At 42.0% G+C, this 18,077-nt stretch overlaps 1 protein-coding gene across 42 annotated transcripts; it reads right to left on the bottom strand.

Moving 5' to 3' along the window:
- Positions 1 to 236: 236 nt before the first annotated feature.
- On the bottom strand, positions 237 to 5,969 carry LOC123112184 (uncharacterized). 42 transcript variants are annotated; one of them, XR_006455261.1, is made up of 10 exons: positions 5,455 to 5,506; positions 5,176 to 5,264; positions 4,662 to 4,736; positions 4,140 to 4,518; positions 3,741 to 3,810; positions 2,384 to 2,475; positions 1,629 to 1,686; positions 1,455 to 1,528; positions 817 to 1,336; positions 237 to 538 (listed from the first exon to the last, which is right to left on the bottom strand). XR_006455261.1 is itself a non-coding variant. In XM_044533116.1 (8 exons), exons 1-8 carry the CDS (start codon positions 5,642 to 5,644, stop codon positions 444 to 446), a joined length of 912 nt encoding a protein of 303 aa, XP_044389051.1. In that variant the 5' UTR covers positions 5,645 to 5,959; the 3' UTR covers positions 237 to 443. The 42 variants fall into 42 exon arrangements, 1 of the variants encoding a protein (XP_044389051.1); XR_006455227.1 differs by lacking the exon at positions 2,384 to 2,475 and having other exon boundaries at positions 817 to 907; positions 1,238 to 1,336; positions 1,455 to 1,517; ... (1 more) ...; positions 4,467 to 4,736; positions 5,455 to 5,969; XR_006455225.1 differs by lacking the exon at positions 2,384 to 2,475 and having other exon boundaries at positions 817 to 907; positions 1,238 to 1,329; positions 1,455 to 1,517; ... (1 more) ...; positions 4,467 to 4,736; positions 5,455 to 5,969.
- Positions 5,970 to 18,077: the final 12,108 nt, after the last annotated feature.

Genomic DNA, 18,077 nt, shown 5'->3' with positions numbered 1-18,077 from the left:
GGTGCATGGTAAGAATCATCTAAAATTTTCATGTTTCGAAACCTTACGATTAAACTGTATTCTTTGTGAAGATAACAAAGTTTGGTATTGCTAACAACCACAAATTTTTAAGGATCAGGCAAGCAAAAAAATGGAAACTTAGATAACATAGAGATTGACAAAATTCTGAATTTTCGCATATACATACAGGACACGGCACATTCAAAATTGAGATATACTACAGATAACCCATTAAATGCATCAGTGGAAATCATATGGGTTAATGATTCAAACAATGTAAACATTGGTGATCATTATTGTGTGATAATTGTACATACCAACTATGTACCAGGAAAAGAATCTAACGCTAGCTCATAGTTCTTTCAGAGAAAGATAAAAGGGCTACTGGCGGTCATATTCAGCACGTTCCTTCCCGAACAAAAAAGAGATATTATAGCCCACTCCTAGCTGTGACTTCCTGAAAGAAATGGGAACAAAGATGATATTACAGCCTCATTTCCATTCCTTCTTTGGCCATTATATTGGGCATGTTCCTTCCCTGAACAAAAAAGAGATCAAAAATGAGCATTAAGGACCCCTGAAAACTCAATGGGATATATGCCATGGTAGTACGTGGCCCTATTTTCATATTCAATGCACATCACCTAATTCTAATAATAATAAAATCTGAATTAAAATGGTACTTCATGTTTTTGTAGATAGAGATAGGACCAAGTTGTAGTAGTATAGAGAAAATCAAACTTCATTCTTGCATTACATAGAAGAAACATGACTCACTTATCATATGAACAGAAAAACACCAAGGAATTTATTTACCTTGAGATGTCCATTCTCTATATTTCCGCTCTGCAAATGAGCCCAATTTAAAGCTTTGATTTCTGATGGAATCATCACAAGACACTGCAACCTACAAATCTTAAATAAGGCCACTAAAGTTCACAACATAGCTTAAAGGATTGTGCAAGTAGCTCATGAAAGCCCCCTGATATAACATTTTTACCTGGTTGGGGATGCATGGTGGTCTAGTATGCGCAATAAAATACAACAAGTAAACCAGATAATCATAATATTAAGTACTGCATCATCAATAGGCTGATCATGTATACACTGTCAATTACAACAGACTTCTCATGCTCCCTTGTCATTTCGAGGACTACTAGCCAGCAGTGGCGGAGCTACGACTGGGCCAACCTATGCCCTGGCCCGCCCAACCAATGCAAATTTCTGTAATGTTTACCTATTTACTTGGACATCGAATAACAGCGTAGTAGTAATTTCCTTCAGCTAGGCTCCACTGGCCCGCCCAGCAATTTGGGTGAAGCTCCGCCACTGCTAGCTAGCAATTCCAAGTGAAAGCATGAAGTAGTCTAATGAATTAACTCAAAATATTTTTAGAATCCAAACATAGAAGGATGCCCTTGAGGACTACCAAGTCTAGAAGACCAAGAAACAACCTTTTTTCAAGTCTTTGGATGATCTCATTTGCCACAAGCTCCTTTTTCTGGTCACAACCTTTCCTAGGTAGACCCTACCAAAGATGGCATCAGTCAAATACTTACAATCATACAAAAGGCTTGGTTTGTCATATTTTTTGACAGAATTACATTTCGACTAGAGCACTGACATACCTCCCAAGCTTACTGGATAACACAAACTGCCATCCATGCCCAGCAAACTCATGCAGTTCTACATAACCGAAACACTTCTTTAATGATTTTCATAATTACGCATGTATGTAAGGAACAAAGTATACATGCGCACCTTTGGGATATAAATGAAAAATGTTAAATAATAGCAGTTATGAACATAACATTGGCAGAGAAAAAAAGCTATAAATCGATAATGGGCATATAAGTATATATCATCACCCGTTGCGCCAAATGGCGCAGAGACCCATTTAAAACCATGTGCGCGTCGAAAATGTTTGCGTTTTTTCAGGAACTTTATTGTTGAACAAGCATGTATGATAAGAACTTGCACTTCCAACAAAAGGTAAGACTTATTGAGGATTTCATAAAATGAAGAACACAAGTACTTGACTGAATGCCATCCCAAAATTCATGTCTCTATCTAACAGTCACCAAAAAACATTGAATTTTGTATGAAGTTTAATACATCACTGGTAAATTCTCAAATTAAACAATATAGAGTGGCCTTGAGCCCCTGAGTGGCTACCAACTAAACATCACCAACCATTCCACTAACTCAAATCCATAATAACTGAGTAATGTATTAAACTTGGTAGCCGCTCAGCGGCTTTGCCTATTTAGCTAAACATTTTTTTCTTTGTATTTTTCTTTCCGCTCAATTTCATAAAAGAACAATAATCAATTAAAACAATTAGTTGCCAACATACAAAGTAAAATTACAAAAAAGAACTCACCCATATTGAAATAATTCCAAAACAACAGCAAAGCAAAGGTGGTGGCATGCTTTGAGAGGAAACTGAGTTTCAGTTTGATGAGATTGGTCTGTCTGAGGGAACTGAGTTTAGTTCAAGGACTTGAAAAGGCATTATTTCACATTTTAACTGTTCAGAATTGGATCCACATAATGTGCCTGTACTTCCCTAGTAGACGTTCAACCTTGATAGCAAAAAAAAACATTTCCACTGCAATATCAGGAAAAAGAAAACAGAAAATAGCTTGCTTTGCTTGTGTTCATAGTATTACTGGATAAGCAAACCAGCTTGAGCTCTTGCTTGCTTTGCTTGTGTTCATAGTATTACTGGATAAGCAAACCAGCTTGAGCTCTTGTTGATGTTTTGACACACACAACACAACATTTACTTTTTCCGGAAGGTTGAAACTACACCGACACCACACAAGCTACTTCTACACAGACGTAACGCTGTCCAATATCATTCAGTAGAATCTTTTGGACAATGAAGGTAGCGACCTGCTTATATATATTTGACTAAATTAAATTGAAGTGACAACTACACATTTATCTCATTATCTGTATATAAGATCTCGTTTTCCTATCCTCAAAATTGAACTCCACCCAAAAAGATGTATTAGTATGGCTCTACTGACGGTCTGAAGTGCAAAATATCATGACCTCGACTACTTGCCGCTATAGTGCAACAGCCATTTGTTCCGATGGCTTATGTCAATGGCCACCAATGAACTAACATGTTTTGTTCAGGGCTTCAGGCTTCTGCTCTGCCGAACACATGATGTTCCCATCGTGACATAAGGTCAAACACCCACAAGACACAATGGCAGTACCTCTTTTTCAGCAGCCCTTGGCAGGGAACAACTCGATCTGCACAATCTACAACCGAACATACTTGCAAGGAGCAGAGCTATTGATTATTACATCCTTATTTAATCTGCAATTCAGTTGTCTCTCTCCTTAACGACACCCAAACATGATCATATGATGTTGATTGGACATGGTTGATTCCCTTACTTCCTATAGAAATCCATCCTTTGCCTATTCTGCGGTACTAATTGGTTCCTTTGATCGACCAAGTCTCTACCACCTATGCAACCCTCTACCAAACAATTCAACCTTTGCAGCATCCATTCTAGTCTAGCTTATGACCAAAATATGGATACTGACATGAGAAGAAATCCAAAGGAAAATCAAATTTAAACCACACAAGAGTCTCCCCGCCAAGATTTACTGCAAGAAAAATGCCATCAGGCTTCAACACCAACCTACACTTCCAATTACCATAGTTCAGATGTTTTAGCGCTTGATAACCTAATCTTGTTTGACTTAAGAAAGCTTACCTGTATCATTGCTCCAGGTAGATCATTTGTCCAATGAATCCCAAGACAACTTATTATCAAATCCTGGGAGCTTCAGAAACCAAGAGCCACATCAATAGAGTAGTAGACAATGCAAGATCACATTTTATCTTGTCTGTCACTCTCTTATACTTTAAAATTTGAAAATTAGCAGCTCAAACCTAATATCTATTGAGTCACTCAAGCATAAGAAAGCATACTACAAAATGACAGTTTATCTCTTGGTGTACATAAGGGGGGGGGGGGGGGGGGGGGGCGGGGAGGGGGCAAATACATTAGCTTCCAAGGGAGCTGGAGAAAGTATGTGGATCCAGTGCAGCTCACTCTAATCACATGTAAATGGAACCAAAAAACACACTGAAAGTATAACATGGCTGGTACCTCTATTGTAAGAAGATACTACTCCTGATATCCAACGAGCACTCTCCAACTGCAGCCACATGTTCACCATGTCTACCAACATGTCCATCATGATCAACTTCTCGATTCTCTCTCTCGCTCGATCACTCTCGCACAAGTGACGCATTGCAGCAAACATAACACATGAACTACTGTAATTGAAAATTGAACCTACAAGTCTCTTTTATCCAATTCCAGTAACTATAAACTTTGTACCTAGCAGCAAATATCTTATAAGTGCACACAAATCATCACAAATTATAACATCAAAATGCAAGAACAAATGTTCAAAAGAGGGAGGAAAATCACCTTGATCTTCTTCACCCTTTTAGATAAATTCTTCTTCTCTTCATCCTCAGATCTGTACACTTCATGTTTAGAAAACCCAAGGAAAAATCGAACACAATGCTTAAAGAAAGTGTCATTGCAGAATTTAGCATTTGCCGTTTCACAAAACAGAAAATCTAAATAATGGAGCACCAATGTAGAAGGAAGTGAGAAAACCTTCAGCGGATGAAAAAGGAACAACACCCTCGTAGATGAACTCATTAGAACATAGGGCGGGCTCATCCATCTAACCTGAAATCACAAAACCGGTAAGGCACAGAGATTACAGAAATACTATACGCCTACAAGTCTATTGATGAAAAGTAAGCACCCATTTTTAGCAGAGCAAAAGAAACAGCGGCATCATGTAGTATAGCTAACAAAATGCAATAGAAAACACCATTACCTGATAGAGAGATTAGCTGCACTTTCAAAAGTTTGGGCAAAAGTAACGGCTAGAAGGCACATTAATTAAGTTGAACATGCTAATTAAATAGGATAACACATTCAGTTCTCAACCATTCTAGGTATCTCGAATCCACACATGAAATCTATAGCACACATCCTTCCCACACGCAAACACGAAATATAAGCAGCACGAGGCAAATCAAAACACGACAGGCAGCTAATTCTGAAACAATAAAATGAGCAGTGAACCAACCACCATGACAGTAAGTAGGAAAGAGAAAACCTTGAGCAGGCAAAAAAAGAAACAACATCGCTGCAGGATCTTCTGTCCCCATCTCATCTCCACCTCACTTACATCAGATTCAGAAAGGCCTGTGACCACAAGATTCAGAGTAGATTAAAGTACATCTAAGAACATACATCGTATAGAGGCATTTAGGCTACACAAATCTTGCATAGATGGGCGGGAGAAAGAGAGAGAGCATGAGCAGAGGGGAAAGAAGGATATGCGCCCCTCCCCAAACTCTGACCGAGGTCGCCTGTTCCCATTGCTGCTGCTCACCTCGTGCTCGTCCTGCTGGGTGGAAGAGGCAGCAGCGGCCCAAGTTGTGGCCCCGCAAACCTCCTGCTGAGCTAGGGAGGAGAGGGTGGCAATGCGCATGAGCCGCGCGAGATCGGCGCCAGGGCGATGCGAGCTTGTGCATCAGCTGCAGCGGCCGTCGCCCACCCGTTGAGGCCGTCGTCCACTTCATCACCGCATGAGCCGCCTATGGCACTAGGGTTTGCCGCGGTCGGGTCGCGAACGACGATGTCGAGCGCAGCCGTTGCTGCATCAAGGGGCTGGTGAGACCGGAGGCGAGGGCACAAGGAGAGGAGCGGCTTGGCAGGGGCCGACAGTGGTGGCACGGGAAATGAGAGGACGAGCGTGCGGGAGGGATCGGAGGCAGTGGCTACGAGGGAAGAGGAGGGAAGGAGTGCGGCGGCGGAGGAGGGAGGGAGGAGGAGGGAGGGTGTGGCGGCCATGGATTGGGGTAGGGCTACCCAATGGGCTCTGCGTGAGCCAGCCAATCACACCCTTCCGCCCGCGCACCCAGCCAACATACTGCGACCCCACCGACGAATTGGCCCGCTAGTCATACACATGTAAAAAAATGAATGAGATAAAAAACAGATGCAAGATCTAACGGTCGAGCATAAAGGAGGTGGGAAATCTACAACGATCGGACGATCAGGAACAGCCAAATCGGGGGAGCTCTGTGGAGGCAAGTTGGCTAGCATCCTTATATGTTTAAGAGGGTGTTTATTTTCAGGGACTTATTGGTTTAGGAACTTAAAAAAGTTCCTATAAGTCTCATCTAAACCAAATAGGAGGGACTTATAGGGACTTAAAGTGGGCATTTGGGACTTATAAAATAAGACTCTCAAGGAGGGATTTATAGGGACTTATAGTTGTAATATGGTCTTATAGGGACTTATAAGTCCCAGAAACCAAACAGGTAAGGACTTTTTAGGGACTTGAGACTTATAAGTTGGGACTAAAAAAAGTCTTAGGACTTATGAACCAAACAGGGCCTAAATGTATAGAACTCTCCGTTTGCACAACACTGGAACATTGGCAACATATTTTGACTCTGGTATTCACTAAAGCTTGTACCAAACAATGATGGTGTGTTCCATAGATTATTTTCTTCATATTTATGGTTTCCAAGATCCAATCATCTCCAGCAAATATAATCTACCATTACGCCCATCATTTTTATGCATCACAGCTTAGATTGAGCAATGGCACTACATTACATACACAACTTCTTCACTCTTCATAGTCTTCACCGTTTATTAAGGAAAACCGGGCGAAAACCTAAACATCGCCTCTTTTTCATTTCTTCTTTTTTGGCACTCGTCTTTATACGATGCATTCTCCTTTGGGGGTATTTTTGTAATGCTCCTTTCTAATCAATGAATTTGGCAGCTCTCCTGCCAACATTCCAAAAGAAAACTCTTCATGGTCTTACTACAAATTTTATCATGTATCTTTATGTTTCTTTGAAGACTTCTATCATATCTCGTGTATCTTTATGTTTCTTCGAAAATTACTTCCTATCATATCTCTTAGTATACTTATAAAAGTACCTACCATTCTATTCTAAAAATAGACGGGCGTGGCAATGCGTGCCTTCGATGATCTAGTTTATAATTAGAACACAACACACTACTTTGATGTATCCCCTTATTGACACAAAGATCCTAAAAAACATCAGGCACATAAGCCTAAAACAAAACAGTGGTGATTACCTTGGAAAAAGATCACTTTGACCCTTGTCTTTCTACATTAATCAATGAACCAAATTCTACTCTAGATGGCCACATATAGCCCATTCATATTTTTATAAGGTGTGTTGACCGGTTAGTTCTATTAGGTACTATAAGCATTGGTCGATGCAACATCAATGAGAAAAATGGTTCCTTAAATAGAGAAGCTTTTTGGAAAATTCACATGGAGAAAGCAAGGAATCTCATCATGCTGCCGAGGTAAAGCATCTAACAACCCAAAAGGGACAACATAATAATCATGAAGGAGAAATGCCAAATGAGACCATAGAAAAAGGAACGCAGAAAGAGAAACCAATCAACTTAAGAGGAGAGGCAGGTCTCGCCTTGGCGCGCGTTGACCGGTCCATCCCGTTGGTCTAGAGCATCGATCCCAGAACTATTCCAAATCCAGAACTACAAAGTGTGTAATATAGCCACAATGCTAGAACGGTATCTAAATCATGGCGATGTAACGACCTGCTCAACACTGACTGCTGAAACTTTTAGTAAAATTAGAGTGTCGAACAGTATCTAAATCGACATGCAAACCTTGGACCGGCAGTGGAAGTGCAGTGATGTCGTTGTGCAAAAATGGAAGGCATGGAAGGCGTGGACGACGCCATCATGGTCAACCCCATACAGGCTTCAAACATTGACATAATACATGTTGGTCATGTGGCACTACAAGGCATAATCGGTACACCACAAAGAAACCAAAAACAAATTAGTTGTGCCCTTCAATACTTAAAAAGTACATGGAAAAGTAGTTACAAAACTATAGTAAGAATAAAAAGAACTTCCGAACTGCTATCTTCATAATCAGCAACAGAACTGAAATGTTCCACTTTCATGAAGCTGGGAATTTTAAAAATGTGCAAAAAGGCATAAATGGAGCAGAGCATGAGACCTTGAGAAAAAAAATCACAAAAATACAGAACCAATTGAACCAAAAACAATTTAAAGGTTAACCAACTAAGTAACCAAATAAAGAACAAATTATCAAATCATGTAAGTGCATCTAGTGCCATCCCTAGTTGATTTTGGAGTATTGACGACAAACCTGGTTGAGGGACTAATGTGTTTGTGAGAATTGCAGGATAACACAGGCAGTAGTCCCATACTGATTTGGTTTACCTACCAGAGATGACCCCTAAAATTGTGTGAAGACATTGAAGACAAATGGTGGTCTGTGAAGACATTCACATTGAAGACTATGACAAGAGAAGACATCGTGTGAAGACTATGGAGTGCGAAGGCACAATTGTTTCGTAGTTTCCTTTTCTTCTTTGTTGAGTCATAGGAACCACCATACTGTTAAGTCGGGTCCAAGTGAACAAAGTCAGAGTGACTAATGTGATGCTCAACCAAATTCTATGTCTTCGAGCAAAGACAATGAGAGAAAATCTTATCCAGAGCTGGACGAGTCAACTTGGCTTGTAGCCCAAGTTAAGCTGCCGCGTGTGTTTGAAATCTGACCGTTGGACACGTGTCAGTTCCTAAGTGACCCAGGGTCATTTTGGACATATCAGGTCGGGTTGCCTCCTGGCTATAAATAGCCCACCCCCTACACCATAAATTGGTGGCTGCTCAGAGTTAGTGCATGACTTTTGTCGTTTGAGAGCAACCCGCCTCCGAAGCCTTTGAGAGAGAATCCTTGCGAGGACAAAGCCCAAAACACCTAGAGCCAAAGAGTGTTAGGCATCATTGAAGTCTTTCTGTCCGCGTGATCTGAAGACTTATTACACTTGAGGACTGTGAATCCTCCAGCCGGTTAGGCGTCGCGTTCTGAGCATCCAAGAGTCATTATGGATTGCCGGTGAATGAAGTCTATGAAGGTTTGGAAGTCTCCCTTGACACTACAAAAAAAATACACTTCCGTGATGATACGTGTTTGTCACAGTAGGTCGCGTTTTTTGTCATGCATGTACATCCATGACAAATTTATGACAAAATCAAGATAGTCATACTTGTGCTATCGTAGGAGTGTTCCATGACATTACCAAAATTATCATCACGGAAGTGTCCACTTCCATGATGATAAATCGCGCGTCACAGAAGTGCTTTCATCAAGGGTGACCGACACATGGCATCCACCGTAACGGAACACCGTTAAGCTATCGGGTCGGGTTTTGGATCCGATAACCCGTTAACAGCCCCGACCAATGGGGATTTTCCACATGTAAAATTCTGATTGGCCGAAGGGAACACCTGTCAGCTCGTCAGTGGACCAGATGTCGCCCGTCCATTGGAGGAGACATGCCTATGATACGTCGACACGTGGCGGGGCCCAACAAAGGCCCATATAGGTTAAAAAGGTCGGCCCAGTCAAAAGCTCGTAGTACTTAATCAGGTACTAGTGGGCCAGCCCAATAATGGCCTGCTTAATAAAGGCCCATTTACGGCCCGAAGCCAGATCTGGCCCGTTAATTGTTCGGCCAAAATTTGGGCCCATTTACGGCCCGAAGCCAGATCTGGCCTGTTAATTGTTCGCCCAATAATTGGGCCCATTTGCAGCTCGAAGACAGATCTGGCCCGTTAATTGTTTGTCGAATATTTGGGCCCAGCTACGACCCATTTGACTCTCGGCCTGTTAGAGGCCTGATGTAGACATGGGCCCATTTCAGCCCAGTGTGACTTTCGACCTGTTAGAGGCCTGATGTAGACATGGGCCCATTTCAGCCCGGTGAGTCTTTCGACCTGGGAATGGCCCGTGCTGCCCATGGGCCATATATGATCCGACAGGACATCGGGCCCACTAACGGCCCATGCTAAAGGTGGCAACATTTAAGCCCAACGTGACTTTGGGCATGTTAAAGGCGTGTCGCGTAATTCGGCCCGTTGATGCTTGTACTAAGCTTTCGGCCTCTTAAAGGCCCATGATATCAATGGGCCAACTAAGGCCCGAGATATGTTTCGGCCTGGTAACGGCCCATGAGCTAACTGGACCCAAAAAGGCCCGGTCTACATTTCAGCCTTCTGAAGGCCCGTCGACGACTAGTGAAAATTGTGGCCCAACATGCATTTTGGCCTGCTAAAGGCCCGGGGTTTCATCTCGGCCGTAACAGGCCAATATAATATTCAGCCTGTTAATGGCCCAACGCTACCTGGGCCAAACTAAGCGCTGGGTCGACAAAAGGCCCAACTAAAATATAGGCCGGTGTAAGTTTGGGCCTGACGCAATGTGTGAAGGCCCCAATCATTTGGGCCCAAGAAAGACGCAGCCCGGCCCAATTGTGGCCCGCTAAAAACCATGCCCGTTAGAGTCAAATGTTTTGGCCCGGTCGACTACATCTGATTTTTTTTCAGATAGCGAATGATGGCAGTAACTAGTAGGAATTAAGAACAAACCTACTCTATACAATAAAGAAATTACGGCATAGTAACTAAGAATAAACCTACACTATACAATAAAGGATTTAAGGTATATTACATCCACTGGGCATCGAAGTTCGCCACTAGTGATCATAAAGCGCAACGAAGAAGCAGATTACAAAAACTGGGCACCATTGCAGCGTAACAAAATAATACTGAACCGAGACCACTTCCAAGACAGTTCAAGAAAGGTTAGCCTTGCCGGGGAACTGTTGCGCAAGCTGCTGATCAAGGCTGTGATACCGGCCTAGCATGTCGGTCATAGCTTCTAGGTGTAGCTGTTTAGCGATGAGGTTCTAATTGGTGTTCTCCGCAATCTTTCTTAGAGATAGGACTTCAAGTCGAAATTGAGTTGCAGAATGCCTTTTTGCTAGAACTTGGGACTGAAGAAGTCGAACTGATTCAGACAACAAATTTTGTGAGCTTGTCTGACTGCTAGTCTCAAGTAACTTGAACACTGCATCAAGACAAGACTTTGGGGTTGTCTCACTATCTTCAAGATGTTTTGCCTTCTTTGCTGCAATATATGTTGGGTTTGTCTCATAGCCTTCAGCAGACTTGTGCATGCCATCAGGCATATCACCCTGAAACAAAGCAGAGAGATGACAGGTTTTGCACGTGTATAAACAAAGATGATAACTGTGTTGTCAATTCCATCCAATTTCAAATTAGAAAATAAAGAGTAAGTTCAAAATATCAATAGCATAATTTGGCATTGTTCATAATGCGGGGAGCTTCACCACACTACTGGATTACCATGTCAACATAACAAGCATAGATGAAGGGCAAAGAAAATCATTGTATCTATTTTGGATAATGTGCATGGCATGTTGTTCATATCATCAGCCACATCAGTAAGATAAAACAGGAGATGACAAGGTGCAAACGTGGGCTGCTTCACCACACACTTGATTATAGATCCACACAAAAAAGCATACATATAGGGAGTATTAAGTAATGTGCATGGTATGAATAAGGAATTTGGTTTTACAAGTAAAACTTAGAACTTACGGTTCTTGCGAACATGCATTTTGGTAGAAACAGCAAACTAAACAGCGGTAAACGATAGGGAGTATGAGCAAATTAAACAGCAGTTGAGGATAAAGGCTTTAGAAGGACTGACTTACATTAACAGTTAACACCGGCTTTATAATGCCCTTCTCCATGTCAAGGGAAGGATAACTCAAGAATTTCAGCACAGAATCTTCTTCATAAGCATTGCATGTACTCTACATTTTGTAGAGAGTAATTATAGATATGATAATACTGGAAGGGATAGAGGATAATGAAGATAAGATGTAGATTGATGCTACATAATCAACCACCAATCCCTGGAAGTACAAGCGTTACAGAACAAAATGTACTGACAAGAGCAATGGGCTACACTTCTGCACTGGCATTGTCTGTATTCTACTTGTTAGTAAGATTAAATATAGATTTGATCTTTTTTAGTAAATGGTGGGCAGGAGAGATAAGATGCAGAATGCTACACAATGAACCAATCCCTCTTCCCATAATACAAGAGTGTTTTGAACACTGGTGTACTTTACAAAACGTTCTTATATTATGGGACGGGGGGAGTAGCTGTTAATGTAAGTACAGTGATAGACCACGTTCAGTCCTTACAAGAGAACTGCAGAGCTAAACCTCTTCAAAAGCATTGGGTTGATTCTAAATTATGTAAGAGTCCATAGGGATCTTATAATGTCCACAAAATGGACGATTACAAGGCTAACATGTGCAGTGATGCTACGTAATCAAACATCTATGAAAGTAAGTATGGTCATACAGGGCAAGAGGTACTCACAAGAGCAATGCAGTGTGCAGTATAGTTGCGAGATTCTGTGGTCCCTTGAGAACGAATGTTCTTCTGCTAACAGTTTTCATACAAGTGAGACATTAAGGCAAATGCAGAAATGTAGTTCAAATTGTGATGTGATAGCATAGACAGTACCTTACGCTGCAACCGAGACCAATGTGTAACAAGATTATTCCAGTCACCGTCGGATAAATGTAGCACCGGAGACTTTACAGAAATTTCGTTCAGAGGCTTGCCATTGAAGTGCGCTTGCCTCAGGTTGGAATGATACTTCATCAATGGCTGCTTGAAAAGTGCAACCAACCCTTGCTCGTCTTCACAATCCAGTTTGCTCCTCGCCTATTTAAAAGAATGAAGTCATGTGTCTTCTGTCAGCAGAAACATATGCAGTAATGACCATGAATAACATTAGTACATTACTTACGCGTAAGCTGCGGAGGAAGACTGGAAATTGTTCTGTGTTTGCGGTATAATCTTTCCATGAAGGAAAGATGCACACAAAGTTCCTGACAACAACATAAGCTTCATCTTCTAAACTGGGAAGAAATGGAACAGGGGTCCTATTTTCTGCAATTGGGGCTCTCTCTGGTTCGAAAAGGGATTTGGCAACTTGATTTGGTGTACTCTTTGCTGGAATGGGGTTTTGCGTCGTAGAGCTGGTGCTATGTCAACTGGCATAATCATACTGTTTGCTGTAGTTGGGGTCTGCTGAGTTGGGGGATCAGAAATGACCAGTGTAGTAGGGCTAGAGTCTGCTAGAGTTGGGGTGTTTTGTGGGTCAGGTGATATTGCAACTACACCTAATGGGCTATTTGATTTATCAGGTGCCACTACCTTTTCCGAATACTTTGCTTGTGCTCCTCCACGATCAGCAATCGCCCTCTTCCTTTTGAACGTCTGATACACAAGAACAACATTTGAATGGATAAATATGGTATGATGACAGATGTAATATGTACTGAAAATGGATAGGCAGGGCGTATTCACATACACGATGTGTAAACTAAGCTAATGGCAGTTCAACAAAGTAGAAGCAATGCAACGCATCAGTGCAAGATATGTGCGAGCAATGTAACCTTAGAAAGTTAGAGCAAGTACCTTGATGGGTGAATAAGACAGGGCATCTTCCTCTGACTCCTCCACTAGGGAGCTACATTGACTTAGGTCTCCCTCTAGCTCAGAATCACTGTTAGGATCATATTCTGAGCATGAATATGTAGGTGGAGAGCGTTTGCATTGCATTGCATCCAGACTTGATTTTAGTCTCTTAATGCCAAGTTTGATAGCCATGGCATTGTTCTGCTTTATTCTTTTCATGCGCGCAAGCTCATAATCATTATGATGCTGTTCAGAATCTGAGATTCATGAAAACATAAAAAGTAGTCAGGTTATCTATAGAATGCATTGCGGATTCAACTCGAAGAGTGTCTCCCTATAGACCCCTGCATATGCAAAGTTCACCCCCCCCAACCATGCTAACCAGACCACACACAGAAATACAAACCCCTTATGTCTCTATAACAGGCAGGCACACATTTCAAAACTGAAGTAGGAACATTAGAATCATATGAAATTCGTATTTGAACAAATAAACTAAGCAAGTATGAGTGGCATAATGTTTAGCTTCAAGGATGGAGTGTTGGTAGTGCGACACAAAGCAAGTAGGCGGATTGTATTCCATGTAAAAGATCGAACCCTATGTAAAAGTGGGAAATGACACTTTCTTTCTATACAATGCAATGTTCGTTTCCCACACATGATGGAAGAGATCACATAGAGAAATACTATTCACTCGTGTCTACGGTTCCAGTATTTACAAATAGGGTGGTCCACCCTAAAAGAATATTGATAACAAATATGACAAGGCAAGCATAGATGTAGTGAATCAATCATTTACTTGTGAGCTTACTAGGACAAGTATGTAGAATTGTAACTGCAGTAAGAGACCGTCCAAAATCTGAATGAAGAAGTTTGTCTAGCACTTATTGTTTGCAACTAATCGACGTGAATAATTGGATATTATATCAAATGAGTAAGAAAGACAAGTAAAATTGTCAACAAATCTGGCTTGCAGTAGTAATCTGGGTCAATGTCACTACGACCAACAATCCGAAATGACTAGTGTCTGTTCCGAGGGCCGGAATTTTGAAAACCCTGTGAACTTTAGAGGTACTAAAGATTACCGAAATACATCTGAACCAGTAAGTGTAGGTAGCACTGAGCACACAACAAACCCTAATGATAGTCCTGCCTAATGAGTAATGAATCAATTAGAAAATGGGTGATCAAGAGTGGCTGCTGAGTGTTGAGGAAGTATCTCAGGATAAATCGGGTTGGCTTGGTGGGTGCTGCACGCCTGAGCCCTGAACGGACTGGGAAGGTAGGCACGGCGGCGCGCCCGGGCAGCGGTGACGCTGTTGGGCGAGCGGCTCCTGGCCTCCTGTTAGTCCGGCGTCTCCTCCTAGAGTCATGCCGTCCGGGGACAGCAAGTCGCCGGCACGGCAGGCGGCTAGGGGCGAGTAGAGATCGGAAGCGCGCAACAGAATAAAGGGGAATCGAGGCCTGGGACGACCCAAAATCCCAAGGTGGGCCGGCCCACCGTGGGCACCCTGTAGAGATACACACCCGAGCGGCGAACATGCATTTTCGAAACTAATTTAGGAACATTTAGCTGACCAATTAAACAACTCTGTTTTAATAATATCATATTTGTATTTGAACAACTAAGTTTGTTTAGCTTGATGGGTGGAGCAGTGTTATTATGACACGAAGCACGTATTCTGATCGTATAGTGATCATAAAAGGGGGAAACTCTAAGCATATTTTTTTTAGCAAAAGAGGGTTTCCCCTCCGATTTCTATTAAAGAAACTACCACAGAACCAACATGATCAATTAAACCCTAAGCATGATCAATTAAACCGTATTATGGCTGTGCCATGGCAGATTTGAAGCTGCAAACCAAAGAAATGATATTTAGCATCCATTGTTTGCTTCGAACTAAGAACTAAATTCTAAGAGCTGAAAGAAAGTAGAGCAACCAAGTTAAGATCTATTTTCTGGTTGAGATCAAAAAGTTGAGGAGATATGAAGTACCACCTCTCTTGCGACGCCATGTAGGCATCCGGGGTGCGATGGCTGTCGGTGGCATTCAAGCAAATTTGCGATGGTAGACGGGTGCATCAGGGGATAAGTCTCGTTGCGGTGGAAGAGAAGGTCGTGCGAGCGGCCCCGGCAAAGAGGACGACGGCACCGATGAAGCGAGAGGACGCGATGCAAGGCTATTGGTCCATCACCGTGGATGAGAAACGTCCATCTCTAGCAGTGGACGACGCGGTCTTGGTAGGCGCTCTGGCATGGTGGAGGACGGTGGTGATGGATGTGGTGGAGGACGGCGGCGATGGATGGGGTGGCAGACGGAGGCTGGTGTGGGGATGGGGTGTTCTAGCGTGAACGGTGTATGAATCGGAAAATGGAGGGAGAGGTACGGGGAACCATGTTTTTGGGACGCGCCTGTCTGAAATATGGGAAAGTTACGAACTTAGCCCCCGTTTAAAATTTGGACGTCTCGTCGGTTGGGGATAGGACAGTAATCTCGTTCCTCGCTAATATTTGCCCAGAGCGATTTCGGGCAAGGAGAGGGTGGTTGGCTCCCATGGTTGGCGCCCACGGTGTATGAACGGGGCTGACAGGTAGGGCGGTTGTGTCACGTCTGAGTGAAGTTACAAACCTGCCACTATTGAAAATATTTGCCTACATCGATTTCGGCCGAGTCGAGTTTGTTTTCCCGCCCACCGTGTATGAATGGGGAATGGAGGGAGAAGCAGAGGTCTTTCGGACGAGCTTGAATTAAATGTGTTTTGCCGCCCATGTTTGACGCCCACCGTGTCGGAATGGGCTTAGAGGCGGTCGTGCCATGTCTAACTGAAGTTACTAACCTACCCCTATTTAGAGCAGTGGGAATTGGGCCGATGGATTGTCCGTGTAATGGGTAGACAGTAATTTCCATCTCCCAAACACTTGGCTTCGGGCAGCCGATATGGGAGTGGACATTTTGCCGCTTCTTTCGAATCTTGGGACAATAAGCATCCACGTTTACCCTGGCAACTAAATTCGAATCCATTTTGTATTCCTATATCAATCTTTATAAATCATTCTACGTGTTTTTATATATCTTCAAAAGGACGACAAAGATGTATTCCACTGTCATATATGAATATGGTTTACAAATGCCGATACTCAAATTCAGAAGCTAGAATCCAGTTTAAGGTGAATTCGAATATTTGGAACACTTCATGTCCAACTCAAATGTCACACGCAGCATAATGTGTACTCCCATTTAGATATGTACACAAGCGATGTATCAAGATTCAAATACCGAGTCAACCAACCAAGAATGTACAGAACTAACAGACATATAAACACTTATAGAGTATATGGATCAATAATATCAACTAACATACATAAGCCAGACCGTTGTACTTTTTTTTGGCTACAACATCATCCTTTTTTTAGCCAGCATCTTGGCCCTTTCCGATGCGTGCCACTTATGGTCCATCTATACTACTACTATTGTTGAATGCACATTCAGCCCAATTGGCATATTTGTAGGTCTGGCACAACAATCCAAATGAAATGTCTCTGAGTCTTGTCGATTAATACATACTTGTGCTCAAATAAAATTACAAACCAAGAAACCAAAAAAACAATTATTACAAGATCTCTAAAACAAATGGTTTGATTGATTACATGAACAGACAACACAAAGGTTATTCAATGATGGAAAGAACATTTCACCAATGATTTACCAAGTAGGAATTTAATTTCCTTTTTTCCTTCAGGACCTTAACAATCTGGTCAGTCTCAGCTTGCTTCGTTTTGAAATCCACCAAATATTTAATGGTTGTCTTGAGTACTACTTGTGATTGTGATGTTTGCTTCCTCAACATGTCAACTTCATCTCTAAGTGCAGAAGCAGAATCTCTTACTACCACTATTTTAGCCTCTAGATCATCAGCAGTTGGCAATTCATAATGCATGATTGGGCCGGTGCCACTGCTGTGGGATGATGCAACGTCCATGGTGACCTCGCTCTTTGATCTTGGGCTAACCTGTTTTGCCATTAAAGTTCCAATTGGATTCAGAAAAGTTGGAAGTTAGCAAAACATCTCAACTGAGAGTTATAACAGCAAACCAGTTAAACAAACAAGGAATTAAAGAGTTTCAATTGGATGCTAAAAAGTAGTTATTAACATCATTGTAACCCGTTGTTGCAGCAGCAAAGCAGTTAAACAAACAAGTAGATATTTAAGTTAAGGCAAACAGGTAATTCTTAACAGTAAGTATCAAACACATATATAGGCGCAGTCTACAATATGATTAACAGGTTGTGGCATTATGTAATTAGTAGCAAACTAAATTAAGCCAAGCAACATAATTGAACAATTTTGCAATAAGGGGCTAACTAAAATTCAGAGAAGCAGGTAACTGAACTTACGCTAGTTCTTTGTGCAGGCACACTGCAACTTCTTTTTCGCTTACAAGGTTGTACGAAGGAGTCCATGGCATCAATTGCTTGGATACGCAGTCCCAATACTTCTTTCTTCCCACACCGCATTGGTAAGTCGAATGGTTAATCTGGTAAGATGGTGCGTCCTTGATATGTTATATGAGGACGTGTAGTCAG

This window comes from Triticum aestivum, chromosome 5B (genome assembly GCF_018294505.1).
Source record: "Triticum aestivum cultivar Chinese Spring chromosome 5B, IWGSC CS RefSeq v2.1, whole genome shotgun sequence".
NCBI lineage: Eukaryota > Viridiplantae > Streptophyta > Magnoliopsida > Poales > Poaceae > Triticum > Triticum aestivum.
This window is presented reverse-complemented; position numbering and strand designations above follow the sequence as displayed.

Coding starts and splice junctions, on each gene's coding strand:
- LOC123112184 (XM_044533116.1), bottom strand. CDS start 5,644: ATGAAGTGGACGACGGCCTCAACGGGTGGGCGACGGCCGCTGCAGCTG. Junction 5,265..5,454: donor CCCAGCAGGACGAGCACGAG/GTGAGCAGCAGC, acceptor TTGTGGTCACAG/GCCTTTCTGAATCTGATGTA. Junction 3,804..4,466: donor AAAGGGTGAAGAAGATCAAG/GTGATTTTCCTC, acceptor TGAAGCTCCCAG/GATTTGATAATAAGTTGTCT.